A 22,265-nucleotide genomic window follows, 5' to 3' on the forward strand; every position below is an offset into this window, starting at 1 on the left:
ACCTCTCGGCCCCATGGTCTTCAGGGGGCCGCATCACCACGTGTAAAAACACATGACGCCACCGGGAACAGAACGTCCCCAGTCGCCCCCCCACCACAGTTGATGCAGGTTTTAAAGGTTTTAAATCAGGACCCCATCTGGCTGTCCCTCCTCCCGCTACGTGTGGCTTTTGGAGGGGGATGGCCATGGACGTGCTGGTGGCTCCTGTGGGGGGTCATGAGACTTCCCCGGCTGGGTGTCTGGGGCAGTGCCTGGGGCACACAGCCAGTGGCCCCACACACCCAGCTCCCCACCCCCGCCCGTGACCCCAGGGTAGCTATCCGGCTACCGTCTGTCCACCACTTGGAATTCTCCCTGAAGAGCTTCCTGGGATGGGCTCTATTTCCTCCTGAGAAAACAGGGTAGTCCCCAATTCTTTCCTGTCACCTGTTCTCGCTGTTTTAGAATCTCCATCAGCAGGGAAAGACTTTCCTGAGGATCAACTGGGTGTGTGGATTTTTGTTTATGATCGATTTTGTCTTTTTTTGCTACTCATTCTGTCCTCGCTTTGGCCCGAAGTGTCCCTTTAGGTTGGCTGTGGTGTCCCTGGACTATATATAGCCCCCTTGCCCGCCCCCGCCCTGGGTCAGCCTTGCCAGAGCCCTTGGTGACCCTCGATGTAACCTTCTGAACCACAGAAGTGAGAAGCCTCGAATCCTGGGGCACCGGCTTGAACCTGAAGACTCGCATGGCCCCGACCCCGGCCACCTTCTCCCGGGGCCCGGCCTGAGGAGGGTCCAAGTACAGTGGACACACTCAGTCCTCAGCATGAGGGGACTGGGTGCCTGCCGGGGGTGAGATGAACCTGGACAGGAGCCACTGAGGCCCAGCAGCCCCCTGCCCGTGCCTGCACCCCCAGGAACATCTCCCTTCCACACGGGTCACGACCCACGTGCGAGCCCGCAGAACCCCTGGGGCAGACTGTGGCCAAGGCCAGGCTCAGGGAGAGATGGGGTGCAGGTGAGGACGTCCCTGGGCAAGGGGTCGGGGCTCAGCAAGGGTAGAAGGAGCCCCCACAGGACTTGGGGCCGGTGCAGGGGTGAGGCCGCCTGAGACAGGCTGGACGTCCCAGCTCACGGGGGGCGGTCTGTCCACGCTGGGAGGACGGGGAGGTAGGACCCTCTGCCTGGCGGCCCTCCAGCTGGGCCTCAGCTCTCTGCCCAGGGTAGGCCCCCCCGCCCCTGGAGCCCAGAGATGAGGGCCGGGGAGGCAGTGGGCGCGGGGCGGGGGGGCGCTGCGGGCTGGCCCCCGGTCCACACACCCCGTCGGCTCTCTGGGCCCTGCCCTGGTGTCGGGGAGACCGCAGTTCCTGAGGGCCCCCTCAGACAGTGGAGGGCACAGCCCTTAGGCAGTGCTGTCCCTGATCCCAGGGGCCCTCAGTCTCTCAGAACAGAATTCCACCCCCTAGGGCTGGCCAGGGTCCCAGCCCTGCCCACCAGGGACCACCCCCCGCCCCGGGGCCTCTGAGGGTCGGGGAGAGGAGAGCCTGGTCAGGCAGTGGCTGCCTCGCCGACCTGACAGACCGTCACAGGGAAGACAGGCCATCACGACAGCGCTTTATTCAACCTTCTCCTTACATCAACTCGAGTGCCTAGTCACCAGCACAGTCTGAGGGGACGGGCAGGGCACGCGGTCACAGCACAAGGGGACACCAGAGGCCAGGACCAGAGCGCTGGAAGGCCCTCTCGTCACGCTCTCCTGCCGCGAGGCTGGGACCAGACGCTCAGACAGCTCTGCCATTTCCCGCCCTGACTGCCGGTGGGCCACACGGTTCACAAATCTGGTTTTGAGCTGTTACAGGAACACGAATTTGATATTCTAATAAAAACACTATTTCTAAACAAGGTGTTTACACACAGCCCGAGGCGGCGGCCCTCAGGCCAAGCCGGCCCTGGGCCCCTGGCGGACACGCAGACAGAGCCGCCAGCGGCCCAGGGCCCGCCGTGAGGAGCACCGCCTAGAGGTTCTTCTCTGCAAGTTACCAGGTGCCCTTCCTTCTCAAAGTCTGGATTTGGATATTCCAAAGCGACTCTGGAAGCCACGTGCCAACTTCCTGAATCCCTAATGAAGAAACCAGTGTTTAGGTGGAGCGAAGGAAGAATTCCCATTCCGCGTCACAGATCCCGAGGACGTCGGCCCTGACGCCTCGCTCGTCACATAAGACTCTCGTTCCCAGAGCCGCGTTCCATACACCTGCACCCGGGCACCCCTGTCAGCGGCAATAAATAAATTTCAGGACAGGAAAAACAAGCAACGCGAAGGGGGAAGCCTGCAGCAGACCGTGGCCCACGGTACAAACACCAGCAAAGGATCCCGCTGCACCGGGGGCGCAGACACGCACGATCCGGGAGGGCGGGGGGGGGGGCGGGGTGGGTGTGCGACGGCAGCGACGGGGACGCCCCGGGCGCCTGGCGAAGGCAGCGAGGTGAGGACGGAGGCGGGAAGGATGACCCCATCCGCGGCACGCCGGCTACCACGAAGTTCACGAGCAAGCACGCTTCCGCAGCGGAAAACCAGGCCACTAAAACACGTGTGAGAGGACCCGTAAGTGTCAATTAAGCACGGGGAACGTGCCTCTTGAATAGCCGAACGAGGAACCCTTCAGAACCCACTGCCCCTTTACGAAGGTTTACACCTGAGAATACAGAATCTTATCTTGTCGAGTTTCTTCTTTAGCGGCTGGGTAAAAAGTTTCAAGTAACTTGGAAGCTATCATCTCGTCGTCGTCCTCCCTCAGCTCATCTGGCCACTCTAGGCCCACGTCTTCCGATTCCTATGTCTGTTTTCCCCCAAAGAACGTTCTTGCCGTACCTGACCCAGCCTTCGCGTGGGCAGCCGGACAGAGCTGGGGCCGCAGGCCGCCCAGCACCCCCACCCCCACCCCCGCCACGGAGCACCAGCCTCCCCGAGCTGCCGGTTGTGGACCCATCACCGGACACGCGGCGAAACCCGCTCCAAACACCCAAGGGGGCGGTGAGGCGCTAACACCCCAAATGAGGAAACTTTCTAAAAGCATAACAAATTACTGCACCCGAGATGCTTCATTTTCCAGGGCTTCATTAGCACCTCTCCTGGCATAATTTACATTGGATTTACTCAGGTGGGCAGACTGTCATGTGAGGAAATTCTGTACCAGTTAAGTGGTTAGGGTTAGGTGAGAATCAAAGAGAACTCAAGAAAGAGCTCGGATACACACGTCAGAGCAAACTTCCAGGAGACCTGACATCCGCGTCAGAGAACGCGGCCCTCCAGAGGCCACGGAGATGACGGGCGTGTTCGCTCACTCGCTGCAGGTGTGAGCTTGGGAGTGTGCACGAGTGGCTCCTGTTCACACTGATCTGTGGGAATCCAGACCCACGACTCACGAAGCGTCCTCTCCAGGCCGAGGCGGCTGTGTCTGCACGACCCCAATCCCGCGCCTGGGGCTCCACGGGCACAGGGAGTCCACGCGGCCGGTCCTCTCTCCTCCCGCAGCAGACACCGCCTGGGGATACGCGGGGAGGCCCGAGCCGCCTCAGGAGCCCAGGGGGCTGTGCGGGGCCACGACCCCCCGCTGCCGGCAGGCCGCACACTTGCCTGCCACAGCTGGGACCACACCAGCACTGGGCCACCGCGTGAATCCAGAGCAGACTCCCTGGAGGGGTTCAGGGATCCAGACTGGCTGAATCTTCGTGGAATGATGGAAATTTAAAATTACTGATTATGAAGTTTCTGATTTATTCCAGACAAAATATTAGATCTGTCTCTAAGAATCACTTCAAAGCAATAACTGTCACGTTAGGACCACTGCGGCAGACGCACGAAGGGCCACCAAGGCACCCGAGAGCCGGCGGGCCCTAACTCTTCACTTCTGCGGCCTCTTTCTCGGCCTTCTCCTTGGCCTTCTCCCTCTCCTCCACCTTCTCCTCCTTCCCCAGCATGGCCACAATCTCAGCCACCTGGCTGGTGGAGATGTGGATGTCTTCTTTGTCCACCAGCTCGATCACCTGCACACACGGGAAGGGACGAGGGCCTCAGAGGTGGCTCTGCCCCTTCACAGCATGAAATCTCCCCTCAGGACACGGAGGGCAGACGGCACACGGCCACCAGGCTGGGATGGCCTTTGGTACCCATAGGCCACGCTGTCCCGCCGGGGGCCCTGGGTCCTCCATCTGCCCCGGTCTTCTGAGGGCCAGACCCCCACCCGCACGGAGCCAACAGGCTCCACAGCCCCAGACCAGGCTATGAGCCGCCAGGGAGCGGGCCCAGGTGAGGGCGCCAGCTGTGCCTCCCTCGGGTCGCAGGGCTGCAGGAAGGTGGGATGGACGACACAGAGAGGCTGCCGGGCTGGGCCCTGCTCGGGCAGAGTGCCATGAGCACCAAGGAGGGGCCCCAGACGACAGGCCCCGCCCAGCCACTGCTGCCGCTAGGGTGATGGCGCTCAGCCCACGAGCGGGGAAGGCCGTGCTCCCGACCAAAGTGACGTCCACTGACATTCTAGGTAGACGTTTGAGTGGAAAGTCCCCGACGGGCTGGAGAGACCCTGGAGCCATGAGAGCTGCCGGCGAAGGCGTGCTCTCCACAGGAACGCCAGAGCCCGCGGCCATCCTGTGGAGGCGGAGCCCCGTGCAGGTCGCCTGGGCTGCCCAAGCTCCCGGCACCCTCTCAGGCCTCCGGCCACCCCCAGGGGTCCCGAGGCCCAGCCCCGAGGACCACACGCGTCCCCTCCGGGCTGCCATGGCCCAGCCCCCCCAACACCGTGCTCCGCAGACCCGGCCAGGGCTGGGCCAGGGGAGGCCAAGCAAGAGCCGGTGGCCTGCTCCAGACGGACGGCCTCACTGCCCTGACTCCACTCTGTTTGCGGCGAGGGCGAGACCAGCCCCAGGGGCCTCTCGGGTGGACGCACAGGTGGAAAAGGCTCCCCAAGACCCCCACGACCCACCTTGACGAGGTCGTCGATGTTGACCTTGCCGTCCTTATTCTCGTCCAGGGCCGAGGCCAAGCTGATGAGCTTGTTTTCGGGAATGTGCTTGATTTGCTTCATGGCACTGATGAGCTCAGCAACGCTGATGACGGTCTCCCTGGGGAACACAGCCCGCACGCGGCACAGCTGGCACCCCTACAGCCTCACTGGGGCCACGTGGGTCAGACCTGCCCCGGACAGCCCCTCCCTCCAGAGCTCCCTCGCCCCATCCTCTGGGAACACCCAGCCAACTTGGACACAGAAACAGAAACCACCGCCCCGTCCAGGGTCTCCTGTGCGTGTGCAGCCGCCCAGCGAGCCCGGCCTCTCCAGTGGGGACGAGGCCAGTGGGTCCCTCAGGCCTGCCTGCGCCCTGGACAGGGTGGGAGGGGCTGAGTATGGCCACACTGCCCTCCGACCAGGCGGAGGGCAGTGGGCCCACACAGCACAGCAGGTCAATCCAAGAGGGGACACTGGCCTCGCCCGGGCAGAAGGGCCGCTGACCTGAGGACAGCGGGGGCCCTGCAGCCAGCCCGCCTGCCTGCCCCCTGGAGACGTGGGCGCTTGTGGTGCGGTGTCTGGCCCACGGGAGCGCCGAGCGTCAGTCGCTACCACCTGGGGGGGTTTCATTTGCCCGGCAGCCACTCACATGACGCTGGCCCCCGCTGGCCGCTGTCCCAGGCATGTGGGACACACCAGTGCAGAGCCGGCCCCCACGCAGGGGGTCATTATTGAGTTGCCTGTGTGCAGGGGTTCAGGAAGAGGAAGGAGGCTGGAGGAAGGGGAGAAGGGACAGGGAGAGGCTGGTGGTTCCCCAGGGAGCTGTGATCCGAAGGACACTCTGGAAGGACCGGTGACGACAGCCTGGAGAGAGCTGGGGGAGGGGCGGTGGACACAGGAGAGCAGGCAGCCGCAGCCAAGGTCCTCCAGGCGTGGGCTGGCAGCGCTGCACCGTGTGCGCGTGTGCTTATGTGTGTGAGCACGCACGCGTGCAGGAAGACCCAACTTGGGGCCGCTTCAGTGACAGTGTCGTGGAGAAGTGGGGACACCTGGGTTCTGGCTGCAGCCGCCAGGTCAGAAGGGCGGGGCAGCTGGTCACCAAAGCTGAGAAACGTGCTCCGGTCAGAAAGGCCCTGGGCCCCCCGGGCTCCAGGCCCCTGGCGACCGCGTGGCACACTCACCCTGCAGGCGAGCCCTCGGCGGCCACGCCCAGCTTGCCAGCCTTCTGATCGGCCTCCAGCTGCGTGAGCAGGCTGTCGATCTGCCCAATCATCTGCTGTACCCGCTTCGTCAGCCTCTTGCTGGCTTTAGACTCTTCCACGTAGATTTCTTTGCCAGTCTTTGAAAGTTCCTTCTTGATCTCCTGCAAGTCCTAATAAAATTATTTGCTTGTAAAAAGACTGCCTTAAAACTAAAATAGAAACCTTAAGTTCACCTTGCAGAAGTAACTGGATTAACCCAGACAGACTCCATCATCAAGGTGGAAAGGTCTAGGCTGTGCGCGGAGCAGTCCCATGAACTCGAGCCACAAAGCAGCAGGCTTACTGCTGTCTATCATGCAAATTGGTTCTCATTGCAAACTCAAGCACTGTTTTTGTAGCAAAGGAAGTGAACTCTGTCCTGAACCCCGACTTTCTTCCTGACGGTGAAAGAATCCAGGAATGGTGAGTGCCTTCTTAAATTCCAACTTGTGGTTTTCCCTACGAGCAAGCGTCACAGGGAAGAACGGGAGGTGAGGTGGGGACTGGAGAACCCACACAAGAGGGCTGCCACGACAAAGTTCAGAAAATAACAGATTATTTTTACCAATCTTAAAATAAATAAATAAATAAATAGTATGTAAGAAAGAAGTCTCTTTCGGGGAATCATGAACAAAAATAAGATTTCATATACCAAGTGACCAGACTGTTTATCTGACACCTTCATGTGTTTAGAAACTAAAAAGATATATGCGTGTCATCGACAAGGGCGAATAGCCGGCATTCCAGGGGAAAGTGAGAGTGGGATGACTAGAAAAGCTACTGGATAAGATTTACTTAAACTCAGTTTTCTCTCCAAAGACCATTTGGCCAGCTTTTCCCTTATCTGATGGAGGCATCACTGAATACTCGGGGCGATGCAGCCTGGGTTTACTCTGTGTGTAGCCTCAGCCCCGCCCCCGCCGCCCCTCCCCCCACACCGCACCTCGCTGTAGTCCTGGACGTCCTCCTTCAGCAGCTCCAGCTCCTCCTTCTCTTTCGTCAGAGATTTCTTCTGACCCTTCAGTTTCGAGCAGGCATCACTGAGTATGTCAATTTCCTCCTGAGTTATTTCCTCTTCCTGGAAAGAAAATAAACAAACAAACCGAAACCCTACATGAAGGGGAGTAACTGGCTTTCCCCCGAAGGCTTGGCCACTTTTCTATCCGTGTCCCGTGTCCACACTGCACGTGCCAGTCTTGGGCTCTGGGCGAGGCGACAGGCACCTGCAGTCACCGTCTTCGCTGTCCGAGGGGCCTCCTGCACCCGAGCGCACCTGTGCAAATGTGTCCGGCAGACGTGCATAGCCACGGAGCGACGACCGCCCGACAGAGAAGTATCGTTACCCTGAAGGTTTCCTCGTGCCCACGTCCCCACCCCCACCCCACTGGCCTGCCTTCTGCCACGACAGCCTCGTGTGCTGGAATTCTGACAAACGGTATCACATGGCTTGAGCTCCGTCACCCTGAGATTCACCCACGTGACGGTGTGTTCCTTCTGACCGCCGTGTACGATTCCATCCGCAGATACGCCAAACCTGCTTCTCTCCATCGTCGTGGCTATTCTAGGTCCTCTGAATTTCCATATATGTTTTAGAGTAAGTTTGTCAATGTCAACAACAAAGCCTGCTGGGATTTTGATGGTGTTGAATCCACAGATCGGCTGGGGAGAATTAACAGCCTACCAACACCAAGTCTTCACATCCACGAGTGCAGTGAAGCTCTCCATTTAGTTACTGCTTTAATCCACCTCAGCAACACTTTACAGCATCCTGTACAGCTCTTCACATCTACTTTCAAACGTATCCCTAAGTAGTTCACTTTCTGGATACCACTGTGTGATATGCTTCTTAGAACTTCAACTTGATTGTTCGTTACTAGTACAAACAAGTACAACGACCTTTTAGGTGCTCACGTCATCCGTGAATAAACTTTCGCTTCTGTGTGATTTTACTTGTTTTTCTCTAACCATCCTGGCCAGACCCGCAGTCCGATGCTGAGACGGTGGTGACAGCAGACGCCCATGCTACCGTTAGGGATCCTGTGACCGCAGGTGCCACTCTGGCTGCTTTAAGTGGGGTTGAGAAGGTTCGCTCCCACGGGTTTGCTGAGAGACCTTTTCAATTGAGAAGAGATGCTGTATTCTGCCAAGCGCTTTTTGTGCATCTACTGAAATGATCGTACATGGTTTTTCTCTTGAGGCTGTTAATGTGCTCGTTACATCGACTAATTTTCTTGTATTCCTTGGACAAACCCCACCAGGTCACAGTGTATTATCCTTTCTACAAAACAGCTGCATTGGGCTTCCCTGGTGGCGCAGTGGTTGAGAGTCCGCCTGCCGATGCAGGGGACACGGGTTCGTGCCCCGGTCTGGGAGGATCCCACATGCCGCGGAGCGGCTGGGCCCGTGAGCCATGGCCGCTGAGCCTGCGCGTCCGGAGCCTGTCCTCCGCAACGGGAGAGGCCACAACAGTGAGAGGCCCGCGTAACGCATAAAAAAAAAAAAAAAAAAAAAAAAAAAAAAAAAAACAGCTGCATTTCACGTACTAGAAACTTGTTGAGAATTTCACACCTGTGTTCAGGACAGATACTGGTCTGTAGCTGTCTCGTACCCATCTGGTTTTGGCATCAGGGGATGCTCATCTCAGAATATCCTCTTCTCAACTTTCTGCCAAGAGCTTGTGTAGCACGGGAAGGGTTTATTCTTTACATGTTTGGACTCACCAGCAACTTCACCCCTGAAGCCATGTGGGTCTGGGGCTTGTGGAGAGGTTCTTCAGCTACCAACTCAATTTCCTAGAGCTATTCAGGTCTCTGTCCGAGTAAATGGTCAATACCAATAAGACCCAGCCTTGTGCTGCAAATAGGAAACGGCGGTGCCCCGACTCTTTGTGGCACCTTCCCAACAAACGAAGGTTCTTCAGTGTAAGCTTTTAAAGGTTTGTGCTCCTTGCTAAGAAATTCTTGGCGATCCTTAGTTCATAAGCTCTCCGGAGAGTTTAAATGTCCTTTCACGTCTAAGTCTTGAATCCACTGGAAATGGAATGCATCTGTTTCCATGGAGACAGCCAACCATCCTGGCCCTACTGCTGACGAGTGACCCCTTCTCCCAGACCACGCTCCATGGGCCCGACCAGGCCCCGCCTCTGTTCAGCTTCCTGGCCTCAGCCCCAAACTGCCTTCAAAATGACCCTGGTACCTTGGTTCCTGACCTTTCCCAGGGTCACCCTTCAAGCCTAGGTCAGCCCAGGCTCCCGGGACCCTCCTCCTCTCGGCCTCTTATCAGTGACAAGAGCGTGTGGGTCTTCATCTGTCTCCTGGGCCATCACCGGGTGAACAGAGGCTCACCGGACTTATCCCAGGCTATGCCAGCCCCTTTCCACCACAGCACACCACACCAGCCCTGCAGCCCACAGCTCCCTTCACCAAGACCCCCGGTGTTGATGCTTTATGATTTCTCTTCTCATACGCACAGGACTGGAGGAGGCTCCTCCCTGAGGCCCTGCAGTGGGGCCCTTCCCTCCACCTCCAATGACCCCCGCGGGGCCCATCAGGGGTCAGTCCCCATCCACCCGGCCCTCAGGACACGTGACGAGGCCCACCCCTCTACCCAGGTATCAACACACTCGACTTCACACGCACCCCCCACCACAGCCTCGTCCCCCCTCTGACCCCCTCTGAATGCGATGGTCCCCCACCCGCCCCACCCCGGGACCTCGCTGGGAATCCCCAGACATAAAGCTGCCGTCCTGGTTTCTGTCTCCTACTCCAGCTGCCCGACGCTGCTGCTGCCCACCTAGTAAACACCTCCTGCCCCCAACACGCCTTCAGAAGCTGTTCTGCCCATCATGCTCCGTGTGCCAGGGGCCACCTGGCGGTTCCCCTGGCGGAAGGCGTCTCACGAGGAACATGAGCTACAACCACGACGGCAAGGCTGCCAGAAGCGAGCACCCCCAGCGCGCAGCGCACATCGGGCCCCCTGCGCCGGGCAGCTGGGAAGGGGACAGCAAGGGGGGCTTCCCCGCTGGGGGCCCTGCCACGCGGAGCACAGGGGCTGCAGCCAGGGCAGGGCCGCCTCACCCTCCCCGGCCTCGCTCTCCTCGCCCCTCGACCATCCACCGTCACCCCGAGAAGCCAGGCTGCGGCCTTCCGGCCCCGCTTCCTCGGGACCCCCCCCCCGCTGCAGGCGGGCTCTCTGGCCCTGCGGTGCGGCTCCAACACCGCTCCCTCCAGGCGGGCGCCATTACCTTCAAGCCCTCTAGGACGGGTGCGCTGTCCGTCAGGGCCTCGGACGGCAGGGTCACATCAGGCTCTTCCGGCTGCGGCTCGACCACCAGCCTCCCAGCGGCACCTTCTGCCACCACTTCAGGCTCCACTTCCTTCTGAAACGCAAGGCCGCTGCCGGCTCAGCACCAACCGTCAGACCGTGGCCTTCCCAGGCATCCACACCGGCAGACGTGCCGCTGGCCGGAGGGCCGCCATGCGAGGGGCAAGGTCTACAGAGCTCGGCCGGCTGGCAGTGGGGTCTGCCTCCGCCAGGTTCCGCCGCAGGACCCTCCGCATGGGCGCAGCGCGTGATGAGCGCGGTCACGCAGCTTCTGCATCCGCGCCCCAGCATCTACGGGCTGCTGGAGGCCTCGGGGAGGCCGCCACAGCCTCGAACCCCAGCTCCAGGGCCTCAGGGCCGGCCGCTTGCGCTGACTGGCGCCCGAGCCGCAAGAGTGCGTCTGCCTCCCCGTGCCCCCACCCCACCCCACCCATGGGCCCAGCCCTTCCCCCGCCCCGCTGCCCGCTCACCGCCGCCTGGGACCGCCTCTGCAGCTCTTTCTCGCGGTGCTCCTGCTGGATGGCTGCCTCCTCCTGCAGCGTGGCCTCCAGCTTCGCCTTGTTGTCCACCTGCTCGCCCTCCACCTCGGCCACCTTCACCTGGGCCTCCTTCGCCTTCAGGGAGGGGACACCCGTGAGCACGCTTGGAAGCGGGGCAGGTGCGCCCCCGCCAGAGCAGCCCACACGGCGCCCGGCCCGGGTCTCGGGGTGTCTTGGCCATCAGGGCTTGCTCTCCGAGGAGCAGGAACCCCGGCTGCTGGGAAACGCCCTGAGGACCCCAAGGGCCACCTTCTGCACGCACCGCAGGGCCCTCAACGTGCAGAGGGCAGACAAGAAAGGAGGGGGCGAGTGGTGGGTCCGGGGGCTCCCCCAGAAGGGAGAGGGCCCCCGGCAGAGTGAGCAGCAGAAGGGGGCCTTGCAACACGCACCACAATCTCCGGAAGGGTCTGCAGGGTGGACTTGAGCTGGTCGGCGGGAGAGAGGGTGTCAGGAAGGTACATGGCCCGGGACAGGATGAGCAGCGACGTCGGGATCTCCTGGTGCAGGTGCAGCTCCAGCCACTGGAAGTGGGAGGTGGAGACCCAGACTCACCTGTCGGCCTCGTCCCACCCACATTTCCTGTGACCCGGGCAAGGGCTTCTGGCCCTGGAACTTCCCTCTCTGTTCTGGTTTGCGTAGGGGAGCGGAGGAGGAGGACACTGGTGGCAACAACCACGGCGGCACCTGAGTGGGCGGACCCGTATGTACCCCGAGCAAGTTCTCCTGGGAGAGACCCCGCAAGCTCCGAAGGGCCTATTTACCGCTGTGCTAACGCCCACTGCCCGCCTCAGTCACGTGACACCCCGCAGCGAGGCCACTGTGCTAACGCCCACTGCCCGCCTCAGTCACGGGAGCGGGAGACACCCCGCAGCGAGGCCGCAGGGCTTGTAAAGCACTGAGCGAGACGGCCAGGTCCTGTTCCCAAAGTCCTTCACCTAACAATGGCACAGAAAGTCCAAAGGTGGTGCTGGTGAATTCATTCGGCGTTTGAGGTTTGCACAGCTACCATGAGCTGGGCACTGTTTGAGGCTATTTTAGTGACACAGACAATGTTCAAACTGACAAAAGAGACCCCGACAATGCTTGGACACAAGGTAGACACAGAACAAAAGATGGGGCGAGAAGAACTCTCAGAATGGGGAGAAAACACCGAGCACAGGTTAAACGACGAGAGAAGGAAGACACCTGAGCCCTTGGAAACCGGAACACCCCGAGTCCTGACATCCCTCGGGCACAGTGCCCCACACTCGAGTGCCCCAGGTGTGCTCCAGCCCAGGCGGACCCAGGGCACCCCCCACAGAGGATGGTCTGCGAGGAGACCCTGTCGGAGACAAGAGCAGTGAAGACAAGGACAAGAATGCACTGCCCACTAAGCACCGTCTGTGTCAGCAGGGGGTGCAGCGGGTGTCAACAGATCTCTGTCTACACTGGGAAGACAACCCGAGGGGGTGCCCAGCTGGCGCCCTGCCCCTTTTGATACGAAGGCTGAGTTGCTGTGAACATTGCCTACCCATCATCGCATCCACTCAGACCCATGCCGGCGGGGCAGGCCTGTGGCCCTGCAGAGCTGGCCCCTGGCTTCTGCCCGAGGGCCCTCTGAGCGGCCGGAGAAGCAGGGTCACTCAGACCCAGGCTGCCAAGAGCAGGAATTTCGGAGGTCAGCCTGGCCTGGGTCCTACTTCCCCAAACCCCCCTGGCCTCAGTTGAGAGTCGTACTGGAATTTCAAAGGAAGCTGACCTCGTCCTCGTGAGTCCACAGAAGACGGGGCGGAGGGAAGAGCAAGCACAGCAAAGGCGACCAAGAGCCGGGGAGGGAGATCGGAGCGGCGCCCAGGAGCGGCGGGCAGCCACCGCGTGCGGAGCGCACACAGGCCCCGGCCCAGGCGGCAGCTGAGCCGGAGCGCCTCCCGCCCCCTGCTGGGACGGAAGGGCCCCCCACCACGCCGCAGGTACGCACCTGCTTCAGCTGGCCCCGCAGACGGTCTTCCGTGACGCCCAGGGCCCGCATGCCTCGCGCCCGACACGCTGCCTGTAGCTCCTTGACGTTGAGGCTGTCCACACCCTCCTCAGCGATCAGCTGTTAAAGGAAGCCAGCCAATTACCTCCTGCAGGGTCACTACGGGTCTGTGCTGTGTGCATTCGCACGCTTGGGAGCTAAGTGTCTGATTAGAAACCACCTTCCTGGGCTTCCCTGGTGGCGCGGGGGTTGAGAGCCCGCCTGCCAATGAAGGGAACATGGCTTCGAGCCCTGGTCCGGGAAGATCCCACATGCCGTGGAGCGGCTGGGCCTGTGCACCGCAGCTGCTGGGTCTGCGCTCTGGAGCCTGCGAGCGACAACGGCTGAGCCCGCGTGCTACAGCTGCTGAGGCCTGCGCGCCTAGAGCCCGTGCTCTGCAACCTCCCGCTCGCTGCAACTAGAGAGGGCCCGTGCGCAGCAATGAAGACCCAATGCAGCCAAAAATAAATAAATAAAATAAATACATTTATAAAAAAAAGAAAGAAACCACCTTCCTACTATGCTTTGCCAAACACAAGATAAACCCCCACTACCAAGGCCCCGATTCCAGGTTTGCAGCGATCAGACCTTCTGACAGAGGGTGGGACCTTAGGGTCAACAGCCAGGACCCACCCCGACATGCGAAGACACCCACTCAGGGCCTGCTCTCTGCCCACGGAGCAGCCCTGCTGCCCGAACCCCACGCTTCTCCCGTCCTGCACTGTGCAGGGACGAGGGGAGAGGAGAGGAGGAACAAAGGGCAACAGTGCCACCTTCTCCCCCCATTTAAACCCCCCAGTGACCCTGTGAGGAGGACACGACCGCTACCTGCGTCAACTGTGAGACAACCGTGGGTGGACGTGCAGCCACACGGCTCCTCCCCGTGGCTAACACCTTGCGACGTGCAGTATCAAACCACCGCCGGAACGCGATGCCGAGCCAGTCCAGGCAGAAGACACCTGTCCCCACGAGGACCTCACAAACACTCCCGCCCGCTCTTGACCCCTGGGAACCACCCACCAATCTGCTCTTCATCCCTGTGATTCTGTCACTTGAAGAGCATTACAGGGATGAGACTGCACAGCGCACAGCGCACAGCCTTTGGGGACTCCTTGAGGACCCACGTGGTGTGTGGAGTAATAATCCACTCCTTTCCTTAGTGAGCACCCTGCATGGTACAAACGTCCTGGTTTTACCGTTCGCCCCGTGAAGGACATCGGGGTTGTTTGTTTCCTTTCCCCATCTTCCCGTGGGGCACGTGGATCCCATCCGCACTTGTCTCCTGCGCTTCTGAGCACACCTCTGCGGCCATTTTCAGGGGCTGCTCTGGTATCACATGCTGCACCTACCTCATCATGGAGGGAACGTGGTGGCCTCCCCCGTTATCCTCCGCGACTGGTCAAGCTCATCCTAACGTCACCTACTGACACAGCCACATCACACAGTGCCCATTTCTAACGTCACCTACTGACACAGCCACATCACACAGTGCCCCATTTCTAACGTCACCTACTGACACAGCCACATCACACAGTGCCCATTTCTAATGTCACCTACTGACACAGCCACATCACACAGTGCCCATTTCTAATGTCACCTACTGACACAGCCACATCACACAGTGCCCATTTCTAATGTCACCTACTGACACAGCCACATCACACAGTGTCCATTTCTGCCTCCACCGTAAGACACACGAGCAGAAGCAAAGCCTGGTGCTTGCCGTGTCCTTTCTTCCTGATGCCCTAAGGTTCCTCTAGGCCCTGCTGGTGACAAGGTGTCGTAGTTTTCCTTCACCTGGGAGCGTCTTGATTCCTCCCTCGTTTTTATCTTTAATTTTTATTTTTGCTGAATCTAGGATTGAATTGACCGAGTTCTTTTTTTCAGCACACGAAAAATACTTTCCAGTTCCTTCTGGCCTGCATGGTTTCTGATGAGAAATGCACTGTCATTTGAATTGTTTTTCCTGCAGGTAAGATGCCATTCTCTCTCATTGCTTTCAAAATTATTTCTTCTTCTTTTTTTTAAAAAATAAATTTATTTTTATTTTTGGCCGCGTTGGGCCTTCATTGCTGCACGCGGGCTTTCTCTAGTTGCGGTGAGCGGGGGCTGCTCTTTGTTGCGGTGCGTGGGCTTCTCACTGCAGTGGCTTCTCTTGTTGCGGAACATGGGCTCGAGGCGTGAGGGCTTCAGTAGTCGTGGTGCACAGGCTTAGCTGCTCCACGCCACGTGGGATCCTCCCGGACCAGGGACCGAACCTGTGTCCCCTGCACTGGCAGGCAGATTCTTAACCACAGGGCCACCAGGGAAGCCCCTCAAAATTATTTCTCTGTCCTTCACGTTTGTTCACTTGACTGTGGGTCTCTGTGTGGACTTCTCTGCGTTTATCTGCTCTGAGGCTCACTCAGCGTCTTAAATCTGCAGATGTATGCCTTCTACCGAATCTGGGGAGTGGCCCACGGTCAGAATGGCGCTGGCACCCACTGCTTGTCTTCTTTTCATTCGCTTTGGGGTCCTCCTGGTTCTCAGCACGAGGAGTGATTCTCAGCTGAAGCTGGACATTCTGGGTATAACTCTGGGTATTACGCTATGCGATCCTGGAGCTCACTTCCATCTTCTGTCCTAACTGGTTTCCTCTTGACAGTGCTCTGGCATGGGGGTGTTCTACCCAGCGTTTACAGGTGGTGTACCTGACGATCTGGCATCTACGGATCCAAACTAATGGACAAAGTTGTTTACGTCTCCCCTGCTGCCTGGCTTTCCTGGGCGTGCTACAATCATATTTCAAATCCTCCAACCACAAACTCTGACCTCTGCTTCACGTCCTGCCCAATGAAAAACGCCTCCAGCTGACCACTCCCGCTGACCAGTGATGAAGGCTGTCTCGATTCCTCCCTCCCCTCACGTCCTGGTCCCCTCTTCTGGGGAACTGTGGGCACAGCTTCCTTCCAACGGCCCTGAGCTCTCTGTGGCATCACTCAGTCATTGTAAATTATATCCCGGAACAGAAGAGATCTGGCCTCCACTGAGGCCAGGGGGAGAGGTACTTCTGAGTCTACTGGGAGGGGTCTGGCCTCCCCGCTAGGCTCTGCATGCCTCCCTGGCTGGGAGGGGCGGGAGAACCTCTTACTGGCCTCTCCTGACACCACTCCAGCAGGGAAGTATGGAGAGTGCCTTGAGACTGTCGGGTGCGGGTGGAGGCCAGGCCCCCTGCTGGTCTCTACTGACACCACAGGGGGCAGGGGGCAGGGGGCAGGGGGCAGGGGGCCGGGGATGAATGAGCCAGCTCCTCGCAGCCTTCCCCGATACCATCCCAGCTGCTACAGCCTGAGGGTGGCGGCCCCAGCCCCACCGCCCCTGTGTGTGTGGGGGGGTCCGGGGAGGGTCGGGGTGGGGAGACACTGTTTCCTGTGGCGTCTGGCTGGAGCAGAGCCATCACTCTTTGAAGTCCTCTGTCCTGCTAGGTGGCCCCGTTCCTTTCCTCTGACCACAGGATGGGATTCTAAAGTCTGTCCTTGTTGGTGATTCTGGCTTCTTCAGCCCCATGGCTGGATCTATGAGGCACAGAGACCTCCTGTGTCATTCCTGGGGTCCCAGGGGCTTCTCTCCACTTTTCAGGATCTCCTTATGTATGTTTTTTACCATTTAACGTCCACGGGAAAGTATGCCCCCTCCACTTTCTCGACAGCAGAGGTCTGGCCACTGCCCCACCTCACAGGAATCTGAAGCACTGAGGTGAGGTGACTTGTTCAATTTCACAAAGCTAATGAGTGGCTGGGACACAACCCAGGCCTCCTGCCTTCATGCTGCCTCTCCCGAGGAGGGGCAGCCGCACGGCAAATTCTCCAGCAGAGCAGAGAGACAACTTCTCTTCATCCTTATAAAATGCAGTGATGATCTGCTTCTGGAGAACAAGAGAGACAGTTTTACCTGCAGACGGAAATCTTGGAGGATGGGTTTAAGAGTGATCAGACCAAGAAGAGAGGATAAGTAAACCACACGTACAAAAGGATGTAAAATACAGGAAGAGCATATGTGATGCAGGGACCGTGAGCAGTCTAAGGGGAACATAACCCATGTCGGGGGGGTGGGGGGGTATTTAATGAAATGATGGAAGCACCACAACCAGGAAACAGGATAAGCACAGACACAGACACGCCTAGGGACGTTACTGTATAGCTGCTAAAATCCAAACAAGATGTAACAAAATCCAAACATGTCGGATGCTGCCGGAGAAAGATGGACACCTTCAAAGGAACAATAATAGGCCTGCCAGCTGACATGCACTCAATGGCATCTTTTTTTTTTTTTTTTTTTTTTTTTTTTGCGGTACGTGGGCCTCTCACTGCTGTGGCCTCTCCCGCTGCGGAGCACAGGCTCCGGACGCGCAGGCTCAGTGGCCATGGCTCACGGGCCCAGCCGTTCCGCGGCATGTGGGATCTTCCCAGACCGGGGCACGAACCCGTGTCCCCTGCATCCGCAGGTGGACTCTCAACCACTGCGCCACCAGGGAAGCCCTCAGTGGCATCTTTAAATGTAGAAAAAAGAACTGCAAGCCTGGAGTCCTACACCCAGCAATACCCTGCAGAATGGAAGGTTAATACAGACAAATCCATACAAACAGCCACTGAGGGGACTCCTCAAGTGGAGGAAACGGTCTGGGTGGAAACTCAGGAAGGAAGGAAGGGGGTCAGGAGGGTAAATACGTGGTGCACACACATCAACTCAGCAGCAAAAGCGCGTGCAACGCAGAGGCGGGGCCGGCGAGTGCAGCTGGGGCCTGGCGCGTGGCAGGAAAAGCACTCGGTCCCGTTAGACTCCTGTGTGTCGAGGAAGCTCGTTGTAAACTCCAAAGAAATTGCTATAACAATAAATAAGGAGCAAGCTAATGGAGAGCGGATGGAAGAGTAAACATTTGATTAATCCAAAAGAAGGCAAGAAAGGAGATAAAGTGGAACATGAAACACACAGGACAAACAGGAAAAGAGTATGGACTAAATACTACAACTGTAAGACAGAGGGTCTTCAGAGCAGAGGAAAACAGTAACAAACACAAGGCAGAGAGGACTCAGGAAGCCTGTAAGTAACAAGAGGGAAGATCAGCCCCAAGGCAAGCTGGTGCAGCTATCGGAAGACCGGGCGCCACAGACTTCAACGCAAGCAGCGTCACTAGGGAGAACGAGGGACACTTCGTGACTTCCTGAGACACACACACTGCACGGGGGCAGGCAGGCGGCACAGCTCCGGAGCAATCTGGTCACGGGCCAGGACTTGCTTTTGGCCTCCTGCCCTTTTTACTCAGGAGCCGCAATTCTAGGTCACTATTTTTATAGGACCTATCAAAGATCTGGGGCATAATTCACATTAATACGTATTTATTAGAGGGTTCTTTAGGGTCGCAGATTAGCTAAAGTGACGGTTAATAAACTAGCACACGTTCATATGATGAAACATTAGGCTGCCTTTAAAATCCACCTTTTCAGCGACTACGTCCCACCACGGGAAGGTGTGCTGTCACAGCGGCTGGAAACCGTGTGATCCCAGCACTCACCCCAGGAGACACAGACGAGCCCTGAGCAGGCCGTGGGTGCTCACCTTGTCGTCGGCCTTGATGGAGCGCAGCCTCATGGTGAGCTGGAAGCGCAGGAAGTTGTTGGTGCCCATGGACTGCAGCTCCAGCAGCTTGCACAGCGCCACCAGCTGTAGGCGCGTGAGGTTGTCCAGGGTCAGCTCATCCTCAAACAGTTTGGAAAACCGCATGATTTCCTCGTTGCTGGGTCTCTCACCCGTCTCTCGGATCTGCGGGAGCCATGGTAAGGGTCACCACGGGTGGGCTGTGTCCCCCGCACCCCCATGGCCTCGGGTCACACACCTCAAGTCAGGAAACAAAGCAGAAGGGGCCACCCACACCCTCCCTCAGCTCTGCTCACATCTCCTACCGGGAGTGGCCCCTGCGACCCAAAGCCCTGAGCGCTGCCTGGCTGGGCTCCTGCGAGCGAGGCATCCACGCAGGGGATGGCATCCGGTCCCTGGCCCTTGTCTGCTACGCCAGCGGAGCCGAGGCGGCTGGCCGGGAAGAGGCTGGGGCCTCTCCATGCTGGGCTGGCCTCCCACACCGTGGGCATGGCTATGGGGCAGTCTGCCCCTCCTTCCCAGCCCAGCCCCCTGCTGGTCACAACTGTGGGGTCTTACGTCCCTGCCAAACTCTACCTCCCCCAGGGCTGCTGCAAAGTCCGGAGACCCAGGCCAGGGTAAGTTCACGTTCTCGGGGCAGCAGGCTTGACCTCCAGGAGCCCCGCCCCCATCGTGCACAGTGAAAAGGAGGGAAGAAAGGAGACAAGGCACGCTCCCCAGATAAGGCGGGCAGCCCCGAGGCGCTAACCAGCACTGGGGACCGACAGGGCAAGGCCTCAAGGGACGACGCATCACAGCACCTTCTGGAAAAACACGGCGAAGTCTTTGGTGGCGTCCCCCTTGGCTGCCTTGTTCTTCAGGGCCATCTCCTCGATGGTGTCCTGCAGAAACTTGGCCAGCTCCAACTTGACCCTCAGCTCCTTCTTCAGCCTCTCTTCCTGCGAAGTCAGAGAGGGCACTGCACTCCTGGGTTCCTGCCCGCACGGCTTCCTGGACGGCACCGGCCCGGCAGCTGCTCTGAGCCCCAGCACGAAGTGCGTGTACACCCAACCCAGCGCCGTCACATGCCTCCTGAACAGCGCTCCCTCCACCCACGAGCTCTGTGTGACCCTCCCCCCCACCGCCAGAGAAGGGCCAGCAAACTCCATAAAGGGCTGGTCTGTAAAGCTTTCAGGCCCTGCGGGCTGAGCCATGTGAAACGTGAAGGCCACCAGACAATACACACACGACAGGCAGGCATGTCCCCAGAAGGCCTTACTGACCAAAATGGCCCGTGGGCTGGAAGTCTGCCAACCCTGCCCTAGACCCGTCTCGTCCCCCACGAATGGGTCTCGACCTGTGGCTCAAGGAACACTGGTCTAGAGAAACTAGAATTTAAGACACATTTTAAAGAGAAGCAAACCTGAAACCAGCACCTATTAAATAATCACAGCACAGCATGACTGAATTATGAAGAAAACATAAAATTTAAAAACATCTAACATCTGAAATGTCAGTCATAAAACAATGCAGCCTTGTAGCTGCTTTCAAACTGGGTCAAAACGAGCCGGTCACCTTGATGGATTGGGTCTCGAACGTGGACGGTAACATGTTGGGGAAGAGCTTTACGGCAACAGGAAGCAGGAACTCCATGAAGGGCACCACCACGAAGACCAGGAAGGGCACCAGGCGGAAGAGGTCGGCACAGATCCGGAGGAACTGGAAAGGGGTGGAGGGACCAGAGGGTGACTGGGGAGCATTTCTTGCACAGCCGTCCGCAGGAACACCAGCAGGCACCTCGCAGGGAGCAGACAGGGCTCTGAGGCCCCGAGGCCAAACCACATGGGGACGGCCTTCGGAAAAGCTGGGTGGAAGCTACCTCCCTGCGTGGAGAGGCACCCATCACTGCATGCTGCCCGTGAGCCGCCCCGCAGGGCGTCTGCCAGGTGCCCACCGGCCTGGCAGACAGTTGGACAAGACTGACAGACGGAGGACCGGCCACTGCTGGCAGCAGCGAGGGCCTCTGGGGAAGGCTGCGGCCACACCACGCACTCCAGGCGCTCTGCGGAAAGGAGAGCCGAGTGCTGGCGGGGCACTTCTCTTGTGTTCCCTGACACAATCGATTAGATTTAAGACTATGTAACACAGCAATGATCGGGGAAAAAATCCAAGTGCCTCACTGATGTAAACAAACCACTGCTGAAGACATTAAAGAAACGTGCGACTTGAAATAATCGACAACCCCTGAGAACAGCGGACACTGCCAGGCCTCCAGCAGCTCACCTGCCCCTGCGCCAGCGCCTGCTCACACGTGCTCCTTCCACTCGGAACCGCCTGGGTGCACGGCAGCCGAGACTACACTCCCCGCATCCCCAGCTGTGCTTCCACCGTGACTGACGAGACTGTCTTTGGAGGAGTGACGTCATTTCTACTAAGGGCCTCGTTTCTGGCTGGCACCACTTTCCATGATGGTTGCCCTCCCCGGGGGTCAGGCGTCACCCACCCTGCGACAGTGGTCACTGTGATCACCTGGACAGGCTGTTCTCTCCACCTGTGAGGGAACGCCCTGAGAGCGCGCAAATAAACACCCACCTCTCTCCCTAGACACATTCATCACGGTTCCTCCCAAACCAGCCTCTACTCTGATGGCCACAAAACGGCAATTTCCTAACTCAAGCCCATCTCCCCATTTATCGACCTCGCTTTGCACCTTCATTTTTCTATTTATTACCAAAATGGACTCAAGGATTCCCACGTTTTTCATTTGTTTATAATTCATTATCATCTATATATATATATATATATATATTTTTTTTTTTTTTTTTTTTTTTTTTTTTTTTTTTGCGCTATGCGGGCCTCTCACTGCTGTGGCCTCTCCCGTTGCGGAGCACAGGGTCCGGACGCGCAGGCTCAGCAGCCATGGGTCACGGGCCAGCCACTCCGCGGCATGTGGGATCTTCCCAGACTGGGGCACGAACCCGCGTCCCCTGCATCGGCAGGCGGACTCTCAACCACTGCGCCACCAGGGAAGCCCTATCATCTATATTTTTATGCTCAAATGATCCCAGATATGACCCTTCAAGTTGGTGCCTATGTTTTTTAACATTCTTCCATTAAATTATTTTTAGCAGTTCTATCGAGGTTTAATTTACGTACCGTAACATTCACTCATTGTAAGTATGTAATTCAATAAATTTTGGTAAATTTATAGACTGAAACCATCTCTAAAATCCAGTTTTAGAACATTTTCATCGTGACAAAAAGTCCCACTGTGTCCCTCTGCAGTTAACCTCCATTTCCACTCTGGGGTCTAGGCAAACAGGGATTGGATTCTTTCTACAACTTTGCTTTTCCTGAAAATTTTCCATGCACAGAGCCAGCGTCCAGCTTCTGTTACCAGTGTATAAATGTCTAGGAATATCACGTCCTCTTGGCAACCTGACCCTCTCGTCACCATGAGTGACCTCTTCTGCCCTGGTAATCCTGCTCTAACGTCGACTCTGATATTAACGTTGGCTTTCCTGGACTAGTGTTAGCACCACTTACCTTTCTCCATTCTTTTACTTTTAACC

General features: G+C 58.1%; 1 protein-coding gene across 3 annotated transcripts in view; it reads right to left on the reverse strand.

The window, feature by feature from the left end:
• Positions 1-1,581: 1,581 nt before the first annotated feature.
• LETM1 (leucine zipper and EF-hand containing transmembrane protein 1) overlaps positions 1,582-22,265 on the reverse strand; it is a 33,269-nt gene continuing 12,585 nt past the window's right edge. For 2 of the 3 annotated variants that reach the window (XM_032632371.1, XM_032632369.1), the window contains exons 4-14: positions 20,269-20,412; positions 19,515-19,652; positions 18,676-18,879; positions 13,042-13,161; positions 11,474-11,605; positions 11,016-11,159; positions 10,466-10,600; positions 7,166-7,300; positions 6,163-6,353; positions 4,961-5,099; positions 1,582-4,025 (exon numbers count right to left, since the gene is read on the reverse strand). In XM_032632371.1, the coding sequence (XP_032488262.1) occupies positions 3,876-4,025; positions 4,961-5,099; positions 6,163-6,353; positions 7,166-7,300; positions 10,466-10,600; positions 11,016-11,159; positions 11,474-11,605; positions 13,042-13,161; positions 18,676-18,879; positions 19,515-19,652; positions 20,269-20,412 (1,632 nt within the window). In that variant the 3' untranslated portion in view covers positions 1,582-3,875. The remainder of the gene's footprint in view (positions 4,026-4,960; positions 5,100-6,162; positions 6,354-7,165; positions 7,301-10,465; positions 10,601-11,015; positions 11,160-11,473; positions 11,606-13,041; positions 13,162-18,675; positions 18,880-19,514; positions 19,653-20,268; positions 20,413-22,265) is intronic. The other variant, XM_032632370.1, reaches the window with a different exon arrangement.

This window comes from Phocoena sinus, chromosome 5 (assembly GCF_008692025.1).
Source record: "Phocoena sinus isolate mPhoSin1 chromosome 5, mPhoSin1.pri, whole genome shotgun sequence".
NCBI classification, from domain to species: Eukaryota; Metazoa; Chordata; class Mammalia; order Artiodactyla; family Phocoenidae; genus Phocoena; species Phocoena sinus.